The sequence below is a fragment of the Xiphophorus couchianus genome, chromosome 6 (genome assembly GCF_001444195.1).
Source record: "Xiphophorus couchianus chromosome 6, X_couchianus-1.0, whole genome shotgun sequence".
Lineage (NCBI taxonomy): Eukaryota > Metazoa > Chordata > Actinopteri > Cyprinodontiformes > Poeciliidae > Xiphophorus > Xiphophorus couchianus.
The window spans coordinates 7585986-7607670 of record NC_040233.1 but is presented as its reverse complement, the minus strand read 5'-3'; the positions used below and the strand labels follow the sequence as shown (position 1 = coordinate 7607670).

The window sequence follows — 21685 nt, the reverse complement described above, 5'->3', positions numbered from 1 at the left end:
ATGTAAAAAAAAAATAAAAATAAAAAAAAACTTCACATTGTATAAATGCTGCTAGTTGGACTTTGTTAGGTTAGGAAGATGTATTTGAGCAAATCTAGAAGAAAGAAACAAACAGCAAACATAACCATAACTTTTAGATAGAGAGCATAGAGAGCATTCTGACCAGCTGCCTCTCTGTGTGGTGTGGAGGCTGCAGCGCCTCCGACTGGAAGAACGTGAGGAGAGTGGTGCGGACAGCAGAGAGGATCATCGGGGCCCCCCTTCCCTCCATTCAGGACATTTCATCCCAGCGCTGCGTGTCCCGAGGCCGAAACATCATCAGTGACCCCTCACACCCCCACCATGGACTGTTCTCCCTGCTGCCCTCTGGAAAGAGGTTCTGCAGCATCCGGTGCAGGTCCACCAGGTTTCGAAACAGCTTTTTCCCACTTGCCATCAGACTGCTGAACTCTTAACTGGACTGCACTCAAAATCTGGTCTCCACTTCATACCTTGCACATGTACAGAGCTAAATAACTTCTATTTTACTGTCAGTCCTGCACTTTATATTTTATATTTATATTCCGGAGTAACCTCATAACATTGGAACCTCAAAACATTGTTCTGAGCCGTATGCAACGAAATTTTGTTCTGTATTCACCCTGTGCATGCAAAATAATAATAAAGTCAGTCTAAGTCTAAGTCTAGATCCAAGATCAAACAATTATTCCAAAAAAGAAAAAAGGGAATCCAGGCAAAAATAATTTCTGTTGTTTTTACCAACTCAACTTATTTGAGTTTCTACAGGAAAACGGCGAAAGAGAGTTAATCAAAGTGATCTTTCCCTGCAGCTGACATCCTGGCTAATTAATTTACAGCATTGTACCGTCCCGCTTGTTAGCTCTCCTCCCAGCACTCTCCATTGGAGCCAGTGTTAACAAACATCCTCTCTATGGAGCCGCCGCTAATCCCTCATACTGCAAAGCAAGTGTGCTGCTTCACCGAGAACACACACATCTACACACACACCCCACACATGCAGACTCAACAAGCATTATCAGCCCTAACCCCCTCTGTATTTCTTTGCTAACACGGTGAACATGCCGCCTCGCCGAGCCTCGTCATCAGCTCCTTTTCTCCCCTGGCGTTTGCCTGCTGTAAATCCATGACAAAGCTGATGAATAAGCCTCATCAGCCTTTTCTCCTCACCCAGTTTCAGAGTTCTGCCTAAACTTCTTCGCCCCCGTTTCAAAAACTCGCAGCGCAACGAAATGTAAATGTGATGCATCCAGATCAGGGCAGCTGAGGAGGAGAGTCGGTCGCGACGTCGACGTAATTGGAATCGATTTAAGCTTTGCTCTGTGGAGACCCGCAGGGTTCATTAGACGCAAACAGCCACCACATTTAAACGCTGATGCGAGTTTGTTCTTAGCTTTGGTTTACTCCTCATTGCAAAATGCTGAGTTTAAAGCTTGGTCTGCATGTAAAAATCAATACGATAATAAAATTCCTGATTGCACTGCAAATGGCATCATCCAAAGTGGTATTATTTTAAAGTTTTACAACAATTTAATATTCATTTATCAAATCTTTTTCCCTTCATCAAGTTTTAAATAGCATACATTTTACATAAACATCCGCCCACTGTAGAAGTGTCTCTCCAAATTAAAGATGGAATATGTAACTTTTATACTTAAAACTGTGTTGCAGCAGTAAAATATGAGGCAGTTTTGAAAGCATCAAGCTCCTCCCCCCCCCGTAGTCCTTACTGTAGCTCTAATAGGGAATTTTAGATTAGCATTTTGTAAAGTGAACCAGTGTACGTGCTGCAAGTGGGGGCCTGTAGCAAAACTGCTAAACAACATGATGCTACCTGGGTACTTCCCAGGTATATCGTTTTACGCTTTCCTCCAAATGTGACAGTGATCAATATGGCCAAAAACTTACATTTTAGTTTCATCATACACCCCCAATAAAGATCTTTGTTTTGGAGTTGTGGTTTGTTCCTCAATAAGAAGCGTTTTAGTCTGTTTCTGTGCAGGTCTTGTTTCCATGGAGATACTGACGTTCTCTTACCAGCTTGTCTTCTGTTACCTTCTGAGGGTCTTCTGCTTTAGGTCTGTGATCAACATTTTGCACCAAGGCATGTTCACCTACAACACTCTTACCTGAATAAGACGGCTGAATGTTTCGTTGGTGCATACTTGCTACTTTTTACAACAGATTAACTTAGTATGTTCAGCCGATTGGAAATTGTACCTAAGGACGGGCCACACTTTGCGATTCTCTCTGATTCCTTTGATTGTGTTTTAGCCCAGAAATACACCAACACCTGTGCCTCCAACTAACTCAAATGTCGTAAACTTACCTATTAGATTAGATTCTTAACTAGCAAACAATCATCATCATCTGGATTTTCTCAACTGGAAGTCTTAGTGGATGTAAACTTCTGGATTAATTGTATTAATCCTTACTGACCTGAAACAGACAAAGTTTTCACCACTCATGGTGGCAACGATTATTATGTGTAACCGTACCAACATGGTATTGTTTTCAAAACTGGGAGCAGCTGGTTAGCATCTCAAATAATACCTGAACTACATGGAAGCAGAGGAGGGAGACGTTCAAACCACCTTCTCTTTCAATCGTTTTATGGGCAAGTACCATATCCACCATACCCACGACTCCAAAGTCTCTATTAAACCTGGTTTTAAACCAGAGAGGGTGCAATTAGCGACACCGACCTTCCCCCACCAATTTCCCACAGTGGAAGTCTCGTAATGTTGGGCATCATGAGCCTGAAGTGTCTCACAGAGCGAGACAGAAGTGAACTCTCCACAATGGCCTCGTTAGTTCTGGTTTGTAATAAAGAGTTCCAGGAACCAGCATAAAAGGGTGGACACAACAGCGCGGTATAGTCAAAGGTCTCGGGCTCCTTCAGCAGTAAAGTTACCTGGTTACAAAATGCCTTCGCTTGAGGCAAAGGGCTTTTTCAGGAGGTAAACGTGGAGAAAATACATTATTACCTTTGACCTCTTTGCTCCTGCCTGTGTGTTTTATTCTAAACAAACTTGTTCAACATTATAAGATAATTTAGGCTGGCTAGTGTAAAACATATACAGCGGCACTGCTGACGTGTACAAAAAGCCTCAATTTAAATCGTTGCCAATTGTTGCTATGGAGACTTGGCAACCGCCGGATCCCAGTGTTTGCTGCCGTTCTCTTAACAGTAAACTTACCATCGTTCTCAATGCGCGTGACGGGAAAATTACCTTCTCTGTCCCGGCTCCAGTTGCTTTAAACGTCTTAATTATTGCTCTGACTTTATATTATTATAAGGGCAAGTTCAGATCAGTAGCTATTTCTGCTTAATCCATGCTGAAATGTGCCGACAAGAAATTGGCTTCTGTATATTTATGACCAAGAGAAGCAATAAGTAATAACCTAGATACTCTAATATAAAAATAGTCAATTCTAACAAAAACAAAAAAGACATTGGTCCATTTCCTGGACGTCTCAACCTGTTGTACCACTGATTTCTTTCAAACAATAATTTCTTTGTGTAAGAAAATGCTACAGCGGGGGTGCTGTGGTGGCGCAGGGGGAAAGCACAACCCAAGTATTGAGGCCCTAGTGCCGGTGGTCGCAGGTTCGATTCCTGGCCTGGCAACATTTGCTGCATGTCTTCCCCTTCTTTCCTGTCAAACTACTTTCAAATAAAGGCCACTGGAGCCAACAAAACCTATAAAAAAGAATATGCTACTGCCATAATAAAATATTTATTTAACTTTATTGGCGATGCCGGTAAGAAATCATTGCTTATCGGACAAAAAAAAAAAGAATTTAAATTGAACATTTTTATTACAATTCTACAGTACAATCAAATCAATCCGCTTTAAAGTCCATCACAATCCAAAGCTTATGGGGTAAAAAAAAAAAAAAAAACTCCCTTCATCCTCCCTGCAGATTATTACGGAGCACCCAAGGGAACATGGGAAAAAAGTTTATTTTACGCTACCTCGCATAAGGTTTTGCGTTCTCTCGCAATAATGTACTGATAAGTTCATTCGACATAATTAAATACTGAAAGTCTTTCTTTTGGTGGCCACTGACCTTACTGCTATAATATAAGGTTTTTGTAAGTTTTTTTCATATGTGTTAATATCTTGTTTGAGAGATATCTGAAGTTTTATAGCTTTTTCTTGAGGCAAGAAATGCACCACATACCTACAGTATGTACAAAGTGCAAAAGCAAAACAGGCCAAGCACGGCCTTTCCACCTCCCTGCTAAGATGTAAAACAAACTTTCTGTAAGAAAGAAAGAAAGAAAAAAAATACATTCAAATTATTTGGACTATTTCTGAGTAATGTTCACGGGGTAATAAACTCATATCTGACAGTTTTATGTGTCTTTTTTTGTGATGGCAGTCTGAAGTTTAATAGTTGCTCTTTGCGAGGGAACGCAAAAGAAAAAAAAAAAAATCACCATGTCCCCTAGGGGGCTCCGTAGGTTATGACTCAAATTTCAAATTAAACCTGAAATCAAAGTTTTAGTGCTCCCTCCACAGAGCGCAAGTCTTTATAATTTGCCTTGTGTTGCGCAGTGCGAGTGAACGCTTCAGCAGGGCAGCTGCGAGCCCAGAAACCAAACTAAAGCGAAGTACGGAGGCAGACCCGAGGTGGAAGCCACCGCGGGGACCCCTACACGCACATCCATCCACACACAACCACTTTTTATTCAGTCTATTTCCGTCTCCCTTTTCCACATGTGTTGGTTATCCCCGCTTGCCAAACCTTGGCTCAGAGTAAAATGCGAGCTACTTTGCTGCGCTTCATGAACTGCCAACACCTGCCCCCAGATGAGCCGAGTGTTTTCTGTGCGTCTGTCCGGGCGCTGGCCCCTGCTGCTGGCTTCCCAGGACAGATGTAATGTGCTGAGCAGAGAATGAGCGGCAAGCTAGAGTAAACGTAAACGTTGTGTGTGTGTGGGTGTGTGTGTGATGTTCGTGGATGCTTCGCATTTGATTAGTCATGTCACTTTTATGGCCGTGTTTATTTCAAACGTTCCTGCCAGATCATCAGTCTCTGCTCTATTCAGTTTAGGCTGGAAGGAAACATAGGAGAAGCTATAGCGCACCTCGCTAAAACTGTGACAGCCTGCGGCACCGAGAGGCTAAATGCGTCCAGGGTACACTGGTATGGATAAGGATTAACCAAAAAGGCGAGCGCTGGAGTGCAGCAACGGCCTACATTAGGCCGTTGCTGCATGCGTCTGTTTGAAAATCAGTTTAAAACAACAACCAGTTTCGTTGCTGAAACTATTTTCCTTTGAGGCGTAATGCATCAAACATGTGCGTCAGTCAGAAATTCAAACACAACGGAGTGTAAGAAAGTTCACGTGTAGCTTTGATGGCGACTTTTCAAAAACGACACCGCTCCAAATTAATGACAGGGTAATTACAGCTTGTCTGATTTAATTTAATTTTTTTTTTTTTTTATTTCCACCTCCCACCCTCCTCCATTCCTTTTTTTCCCCCAGCATAAAGCACGTCAAAGCCAATCACCGGCGTTCGCTCAGCAATTACCGGAGCCATCCGAGCTTCTTATTACTCCAATTACCAGTCAAGCATATATTGAAAATCATACACATGACCTCAGACTATTGTCCCGACGTGCTGAGGTCCAGCTACTGCTGCGAGCTGCGAAATGACAAAAGAGACGCTGGAACATGTTTTTGATCAGAGCCTGGTCAACAGACTCTTACTGAGACACGAATCCTGATGGCTTTAGACGTGTTGGAAAAGTGTTGTAGAGAAAACTGAGCGAATTATATACTTTTAATTTTTTAAAAAATTAATAAATCTACTTTTTGAGGTTGCTGGTAAGTTTTTTAAAAAAAAAAAGTCTAACTAGATTTAACGAGTCTTAAATATGTAATTATCTTCTCTGGTCCTCATAATAAATTAAGGTCAGTTTTAAATGTAATGGGTAACTCATTGCTTCATCCATTAGCTCATCCTAAAAAAGGCTTAAAATTATGTGATGACGTAATTAAAATGGAAACATTTCTTGATATTTTATCCACTAGCAGCCTTCGCCACATGAGAACGTAAATGGCTAAGGAGTTCTGACTGACAACGTGGATTTAAATGGTTCTCTACGATCCATCGACAGTAGCTACGTAGCTCACCAATGTTGAAAAGTATGGAAGATGAGTTCAGAATTGGCATGGAAACCAGTTCTCATCAATCATCACTGTAAAACTATTTTAAAACTTGTCTATGAGTATGTTTATTTTCTCAGTTTTACTTCATGTCATCCTCATATTGTGAGCAATCAGCACTTAATGGATGCCTTTTCAGTACTTTCGCATGAATCAACGAACTAGCAAAATAACAAATAAAATGTATAGTAATAAATATACAGTCAAGCGTAATGTTATGCATATCCCTTGTGGATTTGTATTTAAATTCATATTTTAAAGCTGCAGAAGGCAATTTTTGTTAAAAAAAAAACAAAGTTTTACAAATTCTCACAATGTCCTGACAGAAAGTTTTTTTGTTTTTTAAATTAATAAATAAATAAAATTCAGCTTCCTTGACTTCTCCCTGTGCCACCTGCAGGAATACACAACCTCCTGTTGAGAATCAATCAGAGCCAAGCAGAGGGTCTCGACACTGCCAATCAACCTCGTGTACGCGCTGCTCAAGAGTCTCGGCTTGCTGTCGCTGTGCAGAAAAACAATCATTGGTGGCAAGGGTTACTACCATGCACAGTCATTCATTTGATTGTTGTAAAACCAATAAAAAAATTTGCAAAAAGAGACTGTTAAAAATTTTTTTTTTCTTAATTTCAATATTTTCATCATCTCGGAGATTAAAACCGACTGATGCCTGTTTATCAAAAGAAAAAAAAAAACAATCAGTACCAATCAATTATTACAAATTAAGCTGTAATCACTGGAATATGAAGTAAAACTATGAATATTCGACCCACATTTGTTAAATGCGTCACGGCAACACTCGTTGCTTTTGATAAGATGGAGCAACACGTGTGACAACGAGAGCAAAAGAGCATTTAGCTTAGACGCACCAAGCTGCCAACGGGACGGAGTAGTTTATCTTCGTTTTTTTATCGTCGGTGTTCAGTTAAATGCTATGAAATGATCTCCGACAAAAACCAAGGAAGCACTCCCGCACTTTGTTTGGATTTTAATTGCCTGAATGTGTGCACACAAGCAATCAGCTTCATCAGCTCCATCTGCTCTTGACTCGACCTAATCAACTCAGGCGGCACAAACCTGCAGAAAACGTGATTACACTCATCAGTCCAGTGGAATGTAATAAGAAAAAAGGCGATGTCCAAACGATAATTACGTGACAACATCAGATTTTCTTTTTCACTATTTAAACACAGCGGAGCACCAATTAAGTACAATGTGCTGTAAAAAGTGTTTTTATTTTTAAAACCCACTGCTGACTGACTATTCTTTTTTTTACACCGTCCCTTTTTAATGATTTGATGTTCTATTAAATCAGCAACCTGCCACGCCAGGCTCCGAGGTGACAGGCAAAGACAGGCAAAGACAGATGACAGGAAATGAAGCGAGATCGCAGTGATCTTTGGATCCAGTGGAGACTTCTACCGAAAAATATTTCCCAATTCAACGCTTTCTGCGTCCATCCCAACCTGCAGCACTGAATATAGCGACCTATAAAGGTGACAAATGAAAAGCAATCTTCATTTGATGCTAAATCATCGTTCAGTACCGACACAGCTATATATATGTAAGACTCAAACACGACAGATCTACTCCATGTCACACCGCCTGAGACAAATGTTGTAAACTCCCTCAGGTTGGAGGAAATTGCCCGGAAGTCAGAGTTGCAGTTTGGTTTTCCTCAATAATACGTAATTCCACAATTTTCTCTTCATGCCAACTCAACTCCTCTGCAAAAAAGATGCTTTCAAGCCCAGCCGTGTTGCATCCATGCAACAAATTCACTCAAAGCAGAGCACATCCCACATAAGCAATTTAGCAAAGCATGTTTTGATTCTGCATTTAAAAAAAAAAAAAAGGGCATCTGTTAATTCTTGACGTAAACATCAGGATGTCGTAAGGCAAAACCAAACAAATGAAATCAAATGGTTTGTGCGTGTAGCTGGTTGATACTTTATGGAACAGATGTACACAAAAAAAAAATTTTAAATGCGATGAGTTTAGGATCTGGCTAAACAAATCAATTGATAAACACATTGTATTTTGGGGGTTTTTTATGTTTCGACAGTGTTGATGTATTTTAAATAATGTGCAGGGAAATGAAGCTAAAATAAAAGAGACACCAAGAAACTGTATGACGGCCAAAACCAGACTTCAGCCTTGATCGGTGAGCGTCAGAAATCAAACTAAGTTTTTCGCAACAGTTTAAAATGTGACGGTCGAGTGAAGCATTTTGGACATATTAAATAGTTTCATTTGAAGTGCAATGTTCAAAGACTAAACCTTTTAAAGGAAAATAATTATTTATAGTATCACTACACGCAAACAGACATTTAAGAAAATACTTAAATCTAGGATATTACATAAAAACGACTTTTTACGGCGGAGACTTTATATCTTGACTTAGAAAAGCCGATTTCAATGCGTCAAATTGGGAAGTCGAAATTCTTTTAGGTTATGTTTGATATATACAACAACAACATTACAACAACTAACAGTGAGATTGTTGACATTCTGCTTTAAAATGGAACCATGTGCCTGAGAAATACGTGATATTTTCCCCACTTCAACAGGAGATACGTTGAGACGTCCGTGAAGCGAGCGAGAGCAAGACGATCAGCAGATAACACGGAGAAAACCTACAAGTAAGGATCTAGGTTCTCTAGGAAATGCTGCTCGCTGTGCTAACCACACTAACAGCTACATCCAATTTTGAAAGTTACATCTTACAGATTTAATGTTTAATGAGCATTTCTTATGTGGAGAACGAGCTCAATTGTAGTTAAAGTGTGAAACACAAATGGAGGGGGAATGACTGTTCTAAAGCTTTCAAAGACTGGAATGATAAAAAAAAATAAAACTGATGTAAAGAGTTGAGGAAGGCAGGAGTAAATGTCATCTTAAAAGCCATGAATAACTGCCCACTCAGCGATTAGCTGGAGCCGAAAACACTTTTTTTAGATTATTTTTTAAATGGTAAATTAAGAATAGGAAGAGTCAGTAATTATGAATGTAAATGTGGATCCATATGGACAGGCAGCACTACCTGTCAGTCTCAAAGACTTAGGATCCTGCCACTCAACGCTTGTGGAGAAATATGGTGCCCGCTTGTTAGCGAATCTAAACTGTCCAGATTTGCTGGATTAGCACACTCAAATACACGCACGCCCACACTCCAATGTGTACCAATGTGCACACACACTATGGAGATCTAAAAAAAAAAAAATCATTCCTCCACCCACAGCTTATCCCTTCAATTTGCAGGCAGGCAACTATTTGTACTATCGTGTTTGTTGTGCTAGCACAGAAAAGGGCTCAAAGCATTTGTGTAAATGCTTGAAGGTAAGAATGAATCTGCGTGTGAGTGAGTGTCTCCAGAACTACAGCAAGCTGACTCAGCCTTGAGAGTATCAGGCGGAAACAGGAGACAAGAACTTGGCTAACAATGCATGCCGGCAGCGAGGTCGGATACTCACACACACACTAACAGCGGCGTGCGCACACCAACAAACACACCCCCACCCCTTTTTTTTTTTCTTTTTTGTCTTTACCTGCCATAATGGAAGTAACCGTACGTCTTATCTTACACAGATCACAGGATTTAATTGTTTCAGTCAAGTTGACTGTTAATAAAAGAAAGCGGAGCGAGGGGATGATGTGCCAAAGCGTGCAATTAAAGCTCCCTGTGGAAGTGGCGGTGGAGGGGAGGAAGGGATAAATATCTGCCTTTTCTACTCTCTTTCAAACCCACTCTGTCTTTTTTTTTTTCCCCCCCAAACACACGGCAGACCGACCCACTTCCTTACCAACCCCGTCTCTCACAGCACTGCCCGGACTTCCCACTGCAATTACTTATAAAACTTTTCAGGGCCGCCACACGTGGTCGGGTTTTTAAAGAGCTGCGTTCCCCTCCTCACGTGGTGTGGGGGGTATTGAGTCGTCACCGACCCCCTGAATGATCACCGAAAAATAAGGCGACGTAGACAATAGCTCGTCTTGATGAATTCAATTCTTTCAGGACCCTGTACCGTTGTCCAGGCAGCTCCGAGCAAAAACAATCATTGCTTTGAAAGTCCAAGAAACACACTCACTCACAGTTGCTCTTGGAGACTCACCCTCGCAACTTCCGATTTAGGATCTAAAGATGATATACATCTCTCCGGATCTTGGGACTTTTTTTTTCTTCTTTTTTTTTGTCCGAATTTCTTCAAAGACCCTAAGTGGGGACCGTTTCCCGGTCCTCAAGCCGGCGTGAGGGTTGCAGCTGTAACGCCGGGGGAATATCTGCCCGCTTGCGAGCCAAAAGACAAAGATACAATCAGGAAGACAGCTTTAACTGACCTGGTCTGCGGTGGAAGCCGTGACGATGTTCGACTCGGACATGATTTGATGCTGTGACCCGGTGGTGCTTCTCTGCAGGCCACTGCAGGCTCCTTCATTCACACCTTGTCTTTCAGTTCCGCAGCAAAAAAAAAAAGGGAGGGGGTGGGGGGGACGAGAAAACAGTATACCCTCCCTTTTGCCCTGGCTTGATTAATGCCTGAATTACTTTCACCTCATTTCATCTGATGGAGCTCCGCTTCCTCTCCGCCTCTCCTGCTCATTCGGCATGGTAGCCCACTCTCTCTCTCTCTCTCTCTCCCTCCCTTCCTTCTGTGCTTCCAGTTCTGCCTCAAACCTCAATCGCAACCTCTCTCCCCTCCCTCCATCGCTCGCTCCCTCTGCACCTTACTCTTTACTCAACCCTCTCTTACTTTTTCCCCCCATTCTAACTCATTACATTTCCTCTTATCTGTCACATTTCTCCATTTCAGGAGTATACTCCTGCCCTCCTGTTTAGCAGTGCACCTCCCACTTTACCAGCCCCTGCCATCCCCCCCCCCGTCCCCTCCGACTCCCACCGTCTCCCAAAAAAAGACACAGGAAAGATCCAGAGTCTTTTTTTGCTCTACCTCCACAATGAATGGCTCGTTGTCACTCCAGCACCTAGACAGAATACAGAGCAAGCAAGTGGGAGAGAGGAGGACCCATGGTGGCAGTGATGGCAGGGGGGTGTTCAACTTCAAGTTTAGCTGTCCGGAGTAAAGTGGGGGGGGGAGCCTGGTGGGGGTAGAGGGGGAGGACCCTCGGCCAAGTTTCCTCACGCTTTTTCTCAACAGATTAACGCAAGCAGACAAAAAAAAAAAAAAAAAAAGTTAGGAGCTTGCAAGCCTTCCACCGGACTCTACTGCCCCCCCACCACCCAACCCCTCTTTCTTTTTTTCCCCCCCCTCTCCCTTATTTCTTCCATTTGTTTTCAGGGGCAGCTGCATGCAACGCCGCAGACCACCAACAACTTCCCCTTTCAGCGGTACTTGACTCTTCCAAATCCTCGTCCGTCTTTACACCCTGACGTTGCCAATGCCCTCCACTCGCCCACCGTTTCACACCGAGAGGCCGGCCCACGCCAGAAAGCCCACCTCTTTCGCCTCATCAGCAATGCGTGCACAGACCACCCTTTGAAATCTAAGCGCTTCCCCTCCTGGGCCGCCGTTTGGATGCCAACATTTTTGTGTCTGTTTGCCACCGCATGGCTAATGGCCGCCCACAACAACAACAACGACAAAAAAAAAAAAAAAAAAAAAAAAAAAAAACGAAAAGAAAAGAAAAAAGAGCAAAGTGGCTGAAGGGCAAAACTGCATCGTTAATTGAGGGGTGATTGAGAGATTGACAAAAAAAAAGAGAAAAGAATCAGTATGAGATGCTGTCACTCAATAAGTCGCTTGGCAATAATTGTGCGAGTGAATGCGGTGGTGAATGACGTCCAGAGTTGACAAGCAACTGGCGCCTGGCCTAATGGGTGTTTGATAGCTGAGGACAATGGCTGCTGCCGCTTGAGTGGAGGCCCTCCCGTTATGTTCAACACGAGACAAGCAACACGGACCGGATGCTTTTCATTTGTCTATCAATTAAAAGCGACAATCTCACAGGGGACGCAATAAAAGATTCATTAGCATTTAGCCACCCCATTCAGGGCGCTGAGGGGAAGCACTGAAGGGCAAAGAAAGGAAACGCTCTTGACAGACGACTGCGTATGTTGACACGTTTGTAAAGCATAAACTGTTTGATAGGAGGAAATTGTGCGTTTTTGCCGTCACTTGTATTTCATCCCTGCAGGTTGTTTAAGGCAATAAATTGACCGTAGCGTGTGTGTGCTTTTCAAAAGTATTCTAGCAGAATAATAAAGCTATAATCTCTGTTCGGGAGACAAGTCGATCTTTAATGTAGGTTCGCTTTCGATGGAATAACATCAAAAGTGTCATTAGCTCTGTTACCTTCTCTTTTTACAGAACAAAAACTAGGTTGTCTGTTTAGTTAGCTTTTGAAGCAGCACCGGCTGTGGTTTTGATATTTCCTTTTGGTTGCAGTTAAGAAAATTATTACGATTTCTTAAAAACAAACAAAATCGAGGCGGTCTGAGCAGTAGCGACGTCTTTCTAAAACAAGAACAAACTACATCTGCCAAACTGGCATAAAAAGGCTTTGAAGACGTTTTCAGACTGATAGATATCAATAACTTTGTTTCTCATCTGTTGTTGAATTTGTCTAGCTTGAGTTAAAATGACTAACTTTTTAAAATCTTTAGGCGTATTTCATGTTTGTCTACAAGTTCAGAGAAAATGAACAGTTCATTCATGATAACCAGGCTGGCTTAGAAAGGGTTTTTCTCCCTTGATAAATGAAGTTAGCATTTGAATTTTTTTATTATTTATTCATTTTATCGTTGCTTGATATTTCGATGCGTTTGATGATGTGACCAGTCAAATGTGACAATGAAGTAAAGAAGTATGTTAAAAAGAAACATTTGTATAACACTTCACAGCAGACCATCACTTCCTCTACAAGGAAACATTTAAACTTGTTTTTGTTGAGGTTCAATTGGCAAGATTAGGTCAAATGGATGAAATGTTTTCAAAGTGCTTGAACCTCAGCACACACATGCATGCAATATATACCACTTCATTTATTGTGGCGTTGCATATCGGAGCAGTCACGGAAAATTCACCTTGTGCTAAACTAATGAGAATCTATTACTAAAATAATTGAGACTAAAGCTGGTTTCTAGCGAAGGGGCTGCGAGGGTGTTTAGTTAGCCAATGTCTAATTACGTTGAGTCATTTACCTCTAATTAAAGATGCACAGATGCTGTTGCTAACAAGTGATTTTTTTTCTTTCCACTTCTATTACTTCTTGTTACAGTCGTAGAGTTTCTGGGACATGAATGATAATGTGCACAATAAGGATTTTCTTTTTCTTGCTGTTTAAAGATGAAAAAAAAAATAGTGCTGACACAAACACGCTGGATTTTTTTGTTTCTAACTACTAGCAGTCAGAGAAAGCAAGAGGAGGTTATGTTGTCTAATTTTGACCCCCCCCCCCAAAAAACAGCTAATTTTAGATGATGTTTGTTTTGATAGAGCAACCAGTACTTGCTGGTTGCTCTATCAAAACTACTTTAGTTTCTTAAAAGTAGTTAAGAAACTACTTTTCTTAATAATGCTGAAAAAAAAAAGTTATTGAACATGTATCCTGTATCATAATTGATATTATACATATCTGAAACACGAAGCAAATGCCTTGGCCGTCATTCCCTCATCTGTTGCAACCACTTAATTCGTTATAGATCATGTTTTTTCATTGACAAAAGTAATGGCTAGACTCCACAAATAACTATAATTTTTTACCAAAAGACAACTATTGATCTGATTAGTAAAGTGGTAATGACTGTTTGACGTACACAAAAGTAAATCCAGTCAAACCTCCACTTCCTAAAAAAAAAAAAAAATAAAAAATAAAAAATAAAAAAAAAACTATCAATGGATGTTGCGCAATTTCATAAGTACCTATTGGCATACTGAAAAGACTATTTATTTTCTGGGACTGTTCTTGATTATACAGTAACAAATACATATGACCACTCTCTGCGTCAGTAACTGATTGCACTACATAAAATACAAAGAAGTGACAAAATGTACATCAACCATCATCCTTTTTTCTTTTTTATTTGCTCAAGTTACTGTCGAGATTTGAATAACTTGTAAGTCAATGACTTATATTGCACATTTCATATCAGATTAACATTTCAGTGCCAGAGGAAAGGGTAAGGCAAACATGAACCACTTTGGACAAGCAGGGAGGAAAACGCCTCACTTCCAGTTTGTTTTTTTCTTTCTGTCTCTTTCATCTCCACTTTTGTGGTTTTTCGCTAACTTTCAAAGTATTCCTATCTGGATTAACAAACAGTTTCAAATATCACTGCATAATTGACACAGATACACAGTATCTCTCTAAAGCCTTTTTATTTTTTTGCTGAAAAGGAGCTTTGTGATTTTAAAGGGCAAAAAGTATAAACAACGTTGAGCGATAAATTGCAAATATTCAAATTGTGACTTGTGTTTCTTGCTATAACTGGAGGTTGCTGCGTGTGTGTGTACAGCTGTCAGTATAAGCATTTTTTTCTCACTGCTCAGTGGGAAGGAAAAACTCTATGACTACAATTCACCACTTAAACATGAATGTTTATGGCTTTACAGCTGAAGCAGGTTTTCTATCGCAGTGTTGGATATTTGGCATGCTAGACTATCTGTTGATGTGTCGCAAAACTCAACTTAACTCCCAATACTTTTTCTTAAGAGTTCAAGTGATTTTTTAATTTTTTATTTTATCCTTGGCAATGGCATTGATGAGGAACGAGAGGCTCTCTCTTGTGGAAGTCCTCCAACCTGCTCTGGGTTGGTCAGATATTCCTAAATGTCCCTCGGAAGATGTGCAGAGAGCAGCTGAATCATGAGTCATTAAAATTTGCGACGTTCAAACCGAGGCGCAAAGTTTGAACAGGAAGCCAACTTTCTGTTTTAAGTTTCGATCAAAACCTAACACAGAAAAGTGGAACCAAAATTTTACCAAACTTAAATTTGCTTCGAAAACAGAAAGCAAACATGCTAATGTTTATAGGAATGCACAACATTATCAGCCGATATTAGGGACATCGGTCATTCCGTCAAAATAATCCACCGATGTAAAAGCCGTTGTTTTTATAAGACAAATCAGTGAGGATGCCTGCAGCACAGCACAATGTCATAAGAAACTTAAGTATTAGAGAAACAACTGATGGACTTTTCACTTGCTGCTTGTGAACAGGTTGAGTTTAGTTTTGTGAAGGTTTACAAATTTGCACTGTTTGGGTGTTGTCATTGTCTTAGAGAGAGCAAAGGTCATGAATACATTTGACACTAAACATAATGCAAGTTGAAAGTGTTACATAATTTTCAGCCTCCTTTTTTACTTTTTTAGCATTTGCCTTTGGCAGCAGGCTAAAGTGACAAAGATAACAGTATTTTAATCCCACAGTAGAGAATTAAGAGTATAGGCAAAAAATATTGGTATCAGTATCGGCTATCGACCGAATGAGTTTTAGTGTATCAGTATATCGAATATCGCCCAAAAATCCAATATCATCCATCCCTAAATGTTTAGCCTCACACTTTAATAAGTACTTCTACATGAAGTTATCAGCAAGAGTATGACCGGATTTCAGCTGTATATGTGTGCGCCATCTAAAAGAAACTCTAAGGATCTGAACATCCTCCTGGAGTCCACTAAATCAAGAAACGAAAGGTTACATGTGGAAAATGGCTAAAGAAAACCTATGACTCCGTCAAAGGAGTTACAAACTTCATCGGCAGAGATGGGAGAGACTCTGCATACGACACCTGTTGACTGGATTCTTCACCGGTGAACAGTGCCTGTGAGAAATCCACTTCATATCAAGGTTGGAGTAGAATTTGTCAAAAGGCATGTGGGAAACGCCATGGTCAGGCAGAAGGAAGCTACGGGCGTAAGGAGACGAAACCGGAGCTTTTTGACCGTTACAGATTCAGCGGACAACAAACACTGCACATAGTTGCAAACACATGTAGATCTTTGTAAAGCTGCTTCAGCTATGGTAAAATATTTTTTTAAAAGGATGGTAAATTTTTGGTTTTATCTGAACATAAATAAGGAAAAACAAAACCGCAGTGTGGCTTCATCGGTTTCAATTAGCCAACTTCGAAGAGAGCCAATGGATGTATCTGCACTCATTACATCCAATACAATTTATATATCTGTCCTTTACGGCAATTTGGTTAATTTCTCTTCACCTCTCATTAGCTCAGCATGCCTGCGACGGGACGCCTGACTGTGGGAGAGAGGCTTCGAAGTGAAGGAAGCACGCTTAGAGTGCACACTATTCTCCCTGAGCTTTTCGTGCGAGGAAGCACTGAAATCACAGAGCCTCGCGTCGGCGAAACTTCACCGGACTTCTGGACAAGATGAGCACCAAAAAAAGTCACATAGGAGAGGAAAACAGACATTTTGTAGCGTTCAACGATCTCACTTACAAACAGGAGTGTGAAGAAAGACGCATTGAAGATGAATGGAAAGCAGGACAATGAAGACTCAGACACAGAGTGATGTTTGTCCGCGGGTCAAGCAGACTTGAACTGAACACGACCTGGCCTCTCTGGGGGGAGAGCGAAACAAATGACAGAAGCAAAAAAAGAAGAAAAAAAAAAAGAGAGAGAGAGAGAGAACAGAGAGACATTTCCAACACTTGGTTAAACCTGAAGTTCTCCATGTTAGTTTCTCCACCAACCCCTTCAACCCCCACCCCCATCCCTCACTGTTTTGGCTGGGAGGGCCCCAGCTGTTCAGTCTGTATAAATAGCGTGAGGCTTCGGCTCGGACCCTCGGGGAGAGCGGGGCTCATCGGAGAGAAGGCATGGGAACAAATCGGGCTGGAAAAGCACACGGCACACACGTTTTTTTTATTTTTATTTTATTTATTTTACAAACATATGGGACCATTTGCTGGGGATGAAAAAGTGGGGAACACGTGAGGAAAGTTGGCCTCACGTGGCAAAAGTCACAGTGGCGCTGAAAATGTGACAGAAGTTAAAGGAAGAAGACGACGAAGAAGAAAAAAAAGTGGAGAGAAAAAAAAAAAAAGAGAAAACAGACCCTAAGCAGACAAAGCACTGTCCAAGGTGCTGCTGCTGCTGCTGCGTCGTGATCAGAGGCTAATCCGCTCTCCGTTATATGCAAAGATATTAAAGCCTGTGAGTGAAAATCTGTTCACAGCGAAGAAGAGAATCTCTAAAATGACAAAGCTGGTGAGAGAGAGGAAGCAATTTTTCAAGCTATTGTTGAAAAAAAAAAAAAAAAGAAGCAAAACATGGTTTTGAAACTGATTACATTTTTGTCATTATATCATCTGTAGTTGACTATAACTGAAAATCTGAACACTAGTTTTCCTGAGACGATGAAGGTGATGCAGCGTCGGAAAATCTGCTCCATCATGTTTCAACGTAATAAACAGGGCCTTTTTTTATATATATATATATATATATATATATATATATATATATATATAAAAAAATTGAAACGAGCCTATTTATGTCTAAACTTACATGTTTTATAGTTTAGTAGACTCGGATCGGTGACCAGCAGTTCAGAAATGACACTATTTTTCTTCCTGCAACGCACAGTGTTTGACTTTGTAAGTGGCCTTTGCTTATACAGCACTTTATCAAGTCCAGAGGACTTTGAAGAACTCAATCAGCACCAGGTAAAACGACTGAGACGAACATAGCGGGAGTTTAAGGCGGCAAACCGCTGGTTACCGGACAAACTTCTAACTCCTGAGCCATATAAAAACACCTCTGTAGAGAAACATCTGTCCTGTAATCTGGAGGGTTTTGCTTATTTTAGTAACATTTTCCTTCTAAGGACTGTTTGCTTATTGTTTTTTTCTCCAACTGCACTTCACCTGAATCCGTCCTGTTTGAACAGAATCAACAGAATCGTCCATCGTTCAGCAAAAGCCAAAAGAAGCTTAATTTTACACGAGCTGCAAAGGAAATTCAGAGAAAAATCAGCTGGTGAACAAAATCAGATGGTTTTCAACTTGTGAAACCTGATATTTGAAGTTTGTAAACAAGAAAGAAAACTCTGTTGAATTTCTAACCGATCTAGAAAGTAGAGAAACGCATTTAGTTACTAGCAGATCTTCGAAGGAAACTCAACTAACTTCCCAAAATTGGTGGTGCAAAACTGCCCTCATTCTATCCGATCGGCCCGTTTCTAGTTTCTTGAGTTGAAGTTGGCTTCAGATGAAAAAATGTGATTAATAACGTGCAGGACACGCTGACAGGCAGGACAAACTGTTCCGAGAAGAGAAAACGACCGCCCTCGTCCAAAGGAGCTCACAGCTGCCATTCAACGGCCGCATGGCCAGAGAGCAGGTTCAGTTCAAGTGCAACAAATCCCCTAAAATTACCTCTGAAAAGGCTTTTGAAAAGAGTTCAACTGGAAACCACCGAAAACAATAATCCCCCCCCCAAAAAAACGACCTTTCTTGTGTCCAGACGCTGTCCATAATTTCTCTGACTTCTGAGGACGAAAGTGGAATTAAGGAAGAGAAGTCCCCTCTGTTTAACGTGCTTGTCTTATTTCTTTGTTGCGTCTGAACGGCAAGGGACGGCCCATTAGTAGTCACATAAAAGTGGAAAAGAAAGAAACATCAGAAAACAGAATTTTGAGCCTGAGAGGGCCGTCTTAATGAAACCTGGAGGTCCCAAACACAATGAAGGCCCCCATTTCACTCTTGCGAAGCATGTGTGTGTATATGCAGTGTGTGAGCATACATTGAAAGTCAGTGGGTGGTGAGAGCTACCTATTCAACATGGCCCAGCAGTGGACGTGTTTGGCACTTGTGGCACTTGTGTCTCAATTGTACGCTCGTCACAGTTGCGGCGGTTCGACTGACTCTGTGTACGGTTTGAAAGAAATTATTTTTTGTTTGTTTTTTTCATCTTCTTCAGCGAGCTGGCCAGTCGGGAGGCGGAGTGAAATAAGAGACCAAATCATATCTGACTTCATCCTCCTCCACCTGCCCTCTAAGCTCCGTCTCTATCTCCAGCGCTCGGTTCACGTCTGCTTGTCGGCGCTTTCTGCCTCAGAGGCAGTCAACACGGTTGCTGAGCACTGCTGTTAGCTAAACGGACTGACTGGCAACTCAATATGTTTCTTACATAACTGCAGAAAAAAAGAGAGAGAGAGAGATGAAATGTCTGTCTTTCACCTGTAGGTCGGCGTGGAGCACTCGAAGCAGAGCACGCCGAGGAGGAAAGCATCTGTCAGCACACGCAGCGTGACTGCTAACAAAGTCGGGCGTCAGGAGAACAATTTCTGACTCAACACAAGCCACTGAATAATTATTCTCTGACACTGGGGTGATATTTAAACCATGTAACTAAAAAAGAAAAGTTTGTTTTGTAGAGTTCGAGTTTGCATTAGATTCTAATGTGTCCTGCAGGTGTGTGTGTGCGGGTGTGTATGGGTCCTGACCCCAGGGAGGTGTTGGCTGTAGGATCCACTATTTCTTCCTGTTTAGTTTTCCAGTTCACAGCTTACAGCACACATTAGTCCCACAACCCCTGGGAAATGGAGCACACCCCCACACGCACGCCAACACACACACACAACATCAAAATGAATTCGAGCACATCAACAATATGACCTTCCAGTTCCAGTGGTAAATGTTGATCAAAATGTAAAGTTTATTGATCTATAAGAATGTGTTCTTGCATTATTATTACTTTAAAATGATCTCAAAATAACAATATTATCGATAATCGCAATAACTTCTGGGACAATTTATCATCCAGCAAAATTTGTTATTGTGACAGGCCTACCCATAAATAACAGATCTTTGGAGATTTTGTATTCTACTTTGTGTTAATGCAGTGTTTTGTGCTGGTTTATCACCTAAAATCACAAAAAGAAATACAGTGACATTTGTAGTTATGATGTGACAAAACACGCAAATGTTGAACGATATTGTACAGGAACTTGATGTAAAATTGGACATTTCTGTGCTGCACAAACACCTAATGTCTCAAAAGTGTTCTCTCTTTCAGGAAGCACCACATTATTTGGTTCCTCTCTCTTCCTGTTCCGATTTTTGCCAGGCCAAATACCCAAGATTTCATATATTCCTGTCATTGAGATTTCTCTGTCTAAGACAATTTATTGAGGAATTAGAACAAAAATTCTAATTCCTATCGTTTTGCTAAATAACAGAGACTAATTCTCAAGGAAAGCTGAGAGATGACTCAACGGTACAAGAGGAGCTTGTGATCCGAAAAGCTCTCTGACGTGAGTTCAGCCAGGCAGTGCGCTGACAGTTACCAGTCAGCTTAGAGGAAGAGACAAACCCCACTTGCACAGCGGCGAATGAACAAGCCACACTTGAGGAAATGCACCACTGCACATCTGGGTGTGATGACGGACACGCAGTGCATCAGTAAAAGCAGAAGTCAAACTGCAATTCAGAACAAGAGACTTCCTACACTTTTATTGGTACGAAATGCGCAGGATCAATCGGAGTTACGAGGCGACGAAAGAAGTTTAAGCGTGATTATCAAGTCAACTAAAATCTTGCGGCCCTCCCCCGCCCCGTTTCCTCGTGTGCTTTGATCGTCGTCCAAACTTGGGTGACCTTCTCCGCCCGTTTTGCCTCGGAGGTTGATGGAGCTGCAGCAGTGGTCCACACCGCCTGACATATGAATGCAACAAATCAGCAACGCCACAGTCCCAACTCCTCCTCCTCCTCCTACCCTCACATCCCGCGACATACATCTTGAAGCGCGGACACTTTAAAGACTGCGACTGCAAAAAGAAGTCACCAAGGAGTGAAAACAAAGAGACAGCTCTCCGTTTATCCGGTGAAAAGCCTAATGCCAGGGCACCATCTGCTCATCCGCTTGGTGGAAGTCGCCACTTCCAGGGCAGTCAAAGACAAACGGGGAGATTGAGGGACATGGGGTTCTTTTTGAGAGCCGTGAGCGGTGGCAGGAGATTTAAGTTTGGACAGAAAGAGAGAGAGTCCTGACAGAAGGCTATAGGCCGAGCCAAATGGTAGCAGGAAGCTACCGCCTAGTGTGTGGCGAGATTTACGGTGACCGGTCCATCCACCAACCATCTGGGCTAGTACAGATAAATCTAACTTGACCAAAAGAGCAGGAACTTTTTTAGAAAGAGGCAATGTTCCCCTCTTCAAACGGCAGTTTGGGTGAGTAGTTTACATCTAAAAGGTTAGACAAATAAATCACAATTACAAATTGTCCTTGTGGATGTCAGACAATGCGAGAGGAGGATACGGCCGACAAAAGTACTTAAGGAGAGGGTGGAGTTAGAGTGGGCGTACTCGGAGGAAGAGGAAACAAAGAGGCGATTGGCAATGGGAGCAACACACACACACTTTCTTTCTTTGATTGGTTGCTGATGACTTGAAGTCGCAGCTGACACCACTGGGCAAACATCACTGTGCAATCCTTTCTGGGGAACAGCGGCCTCGGCCATCGGCAGGGAGAAATTAGAGAAAGCTTTGTGTTTGACCCACCA

The 21685-nt window shown here is 41.6% G+C and overlaps 1 protein-coding gene across 2 annotated transcripts in view; it reads right to left on the bottom strand.

Annotated features, from left to right (window-relative positions):
• Positions 1 to 21685, bottom strand: part of slc6a9 (solute carrier family 6 member 9) — a 78599-nt gene that overhangs the window by 38222 nt on the left and 18692 nt on the right. Inside the window, exon 1 of one of the 2 annotated variants that reach the window (XM_028021278.1) lies at positions 10541 to 11226. The exons of the other annotated variant lie outside the window; for it this stretch is intronic. Coding sequence (XP_027877079.1) covers positions 10541 to 10582 — 42 coding nt within the window. The 5' untranslated portion in view covers positions 10583 to 11226. Of the gene's footprint in view, positions 1 to 10540; positions 11227 to 21685 lie in introns of those variants that run through there. 2 annotated transcript variants of the gene reach the window in all.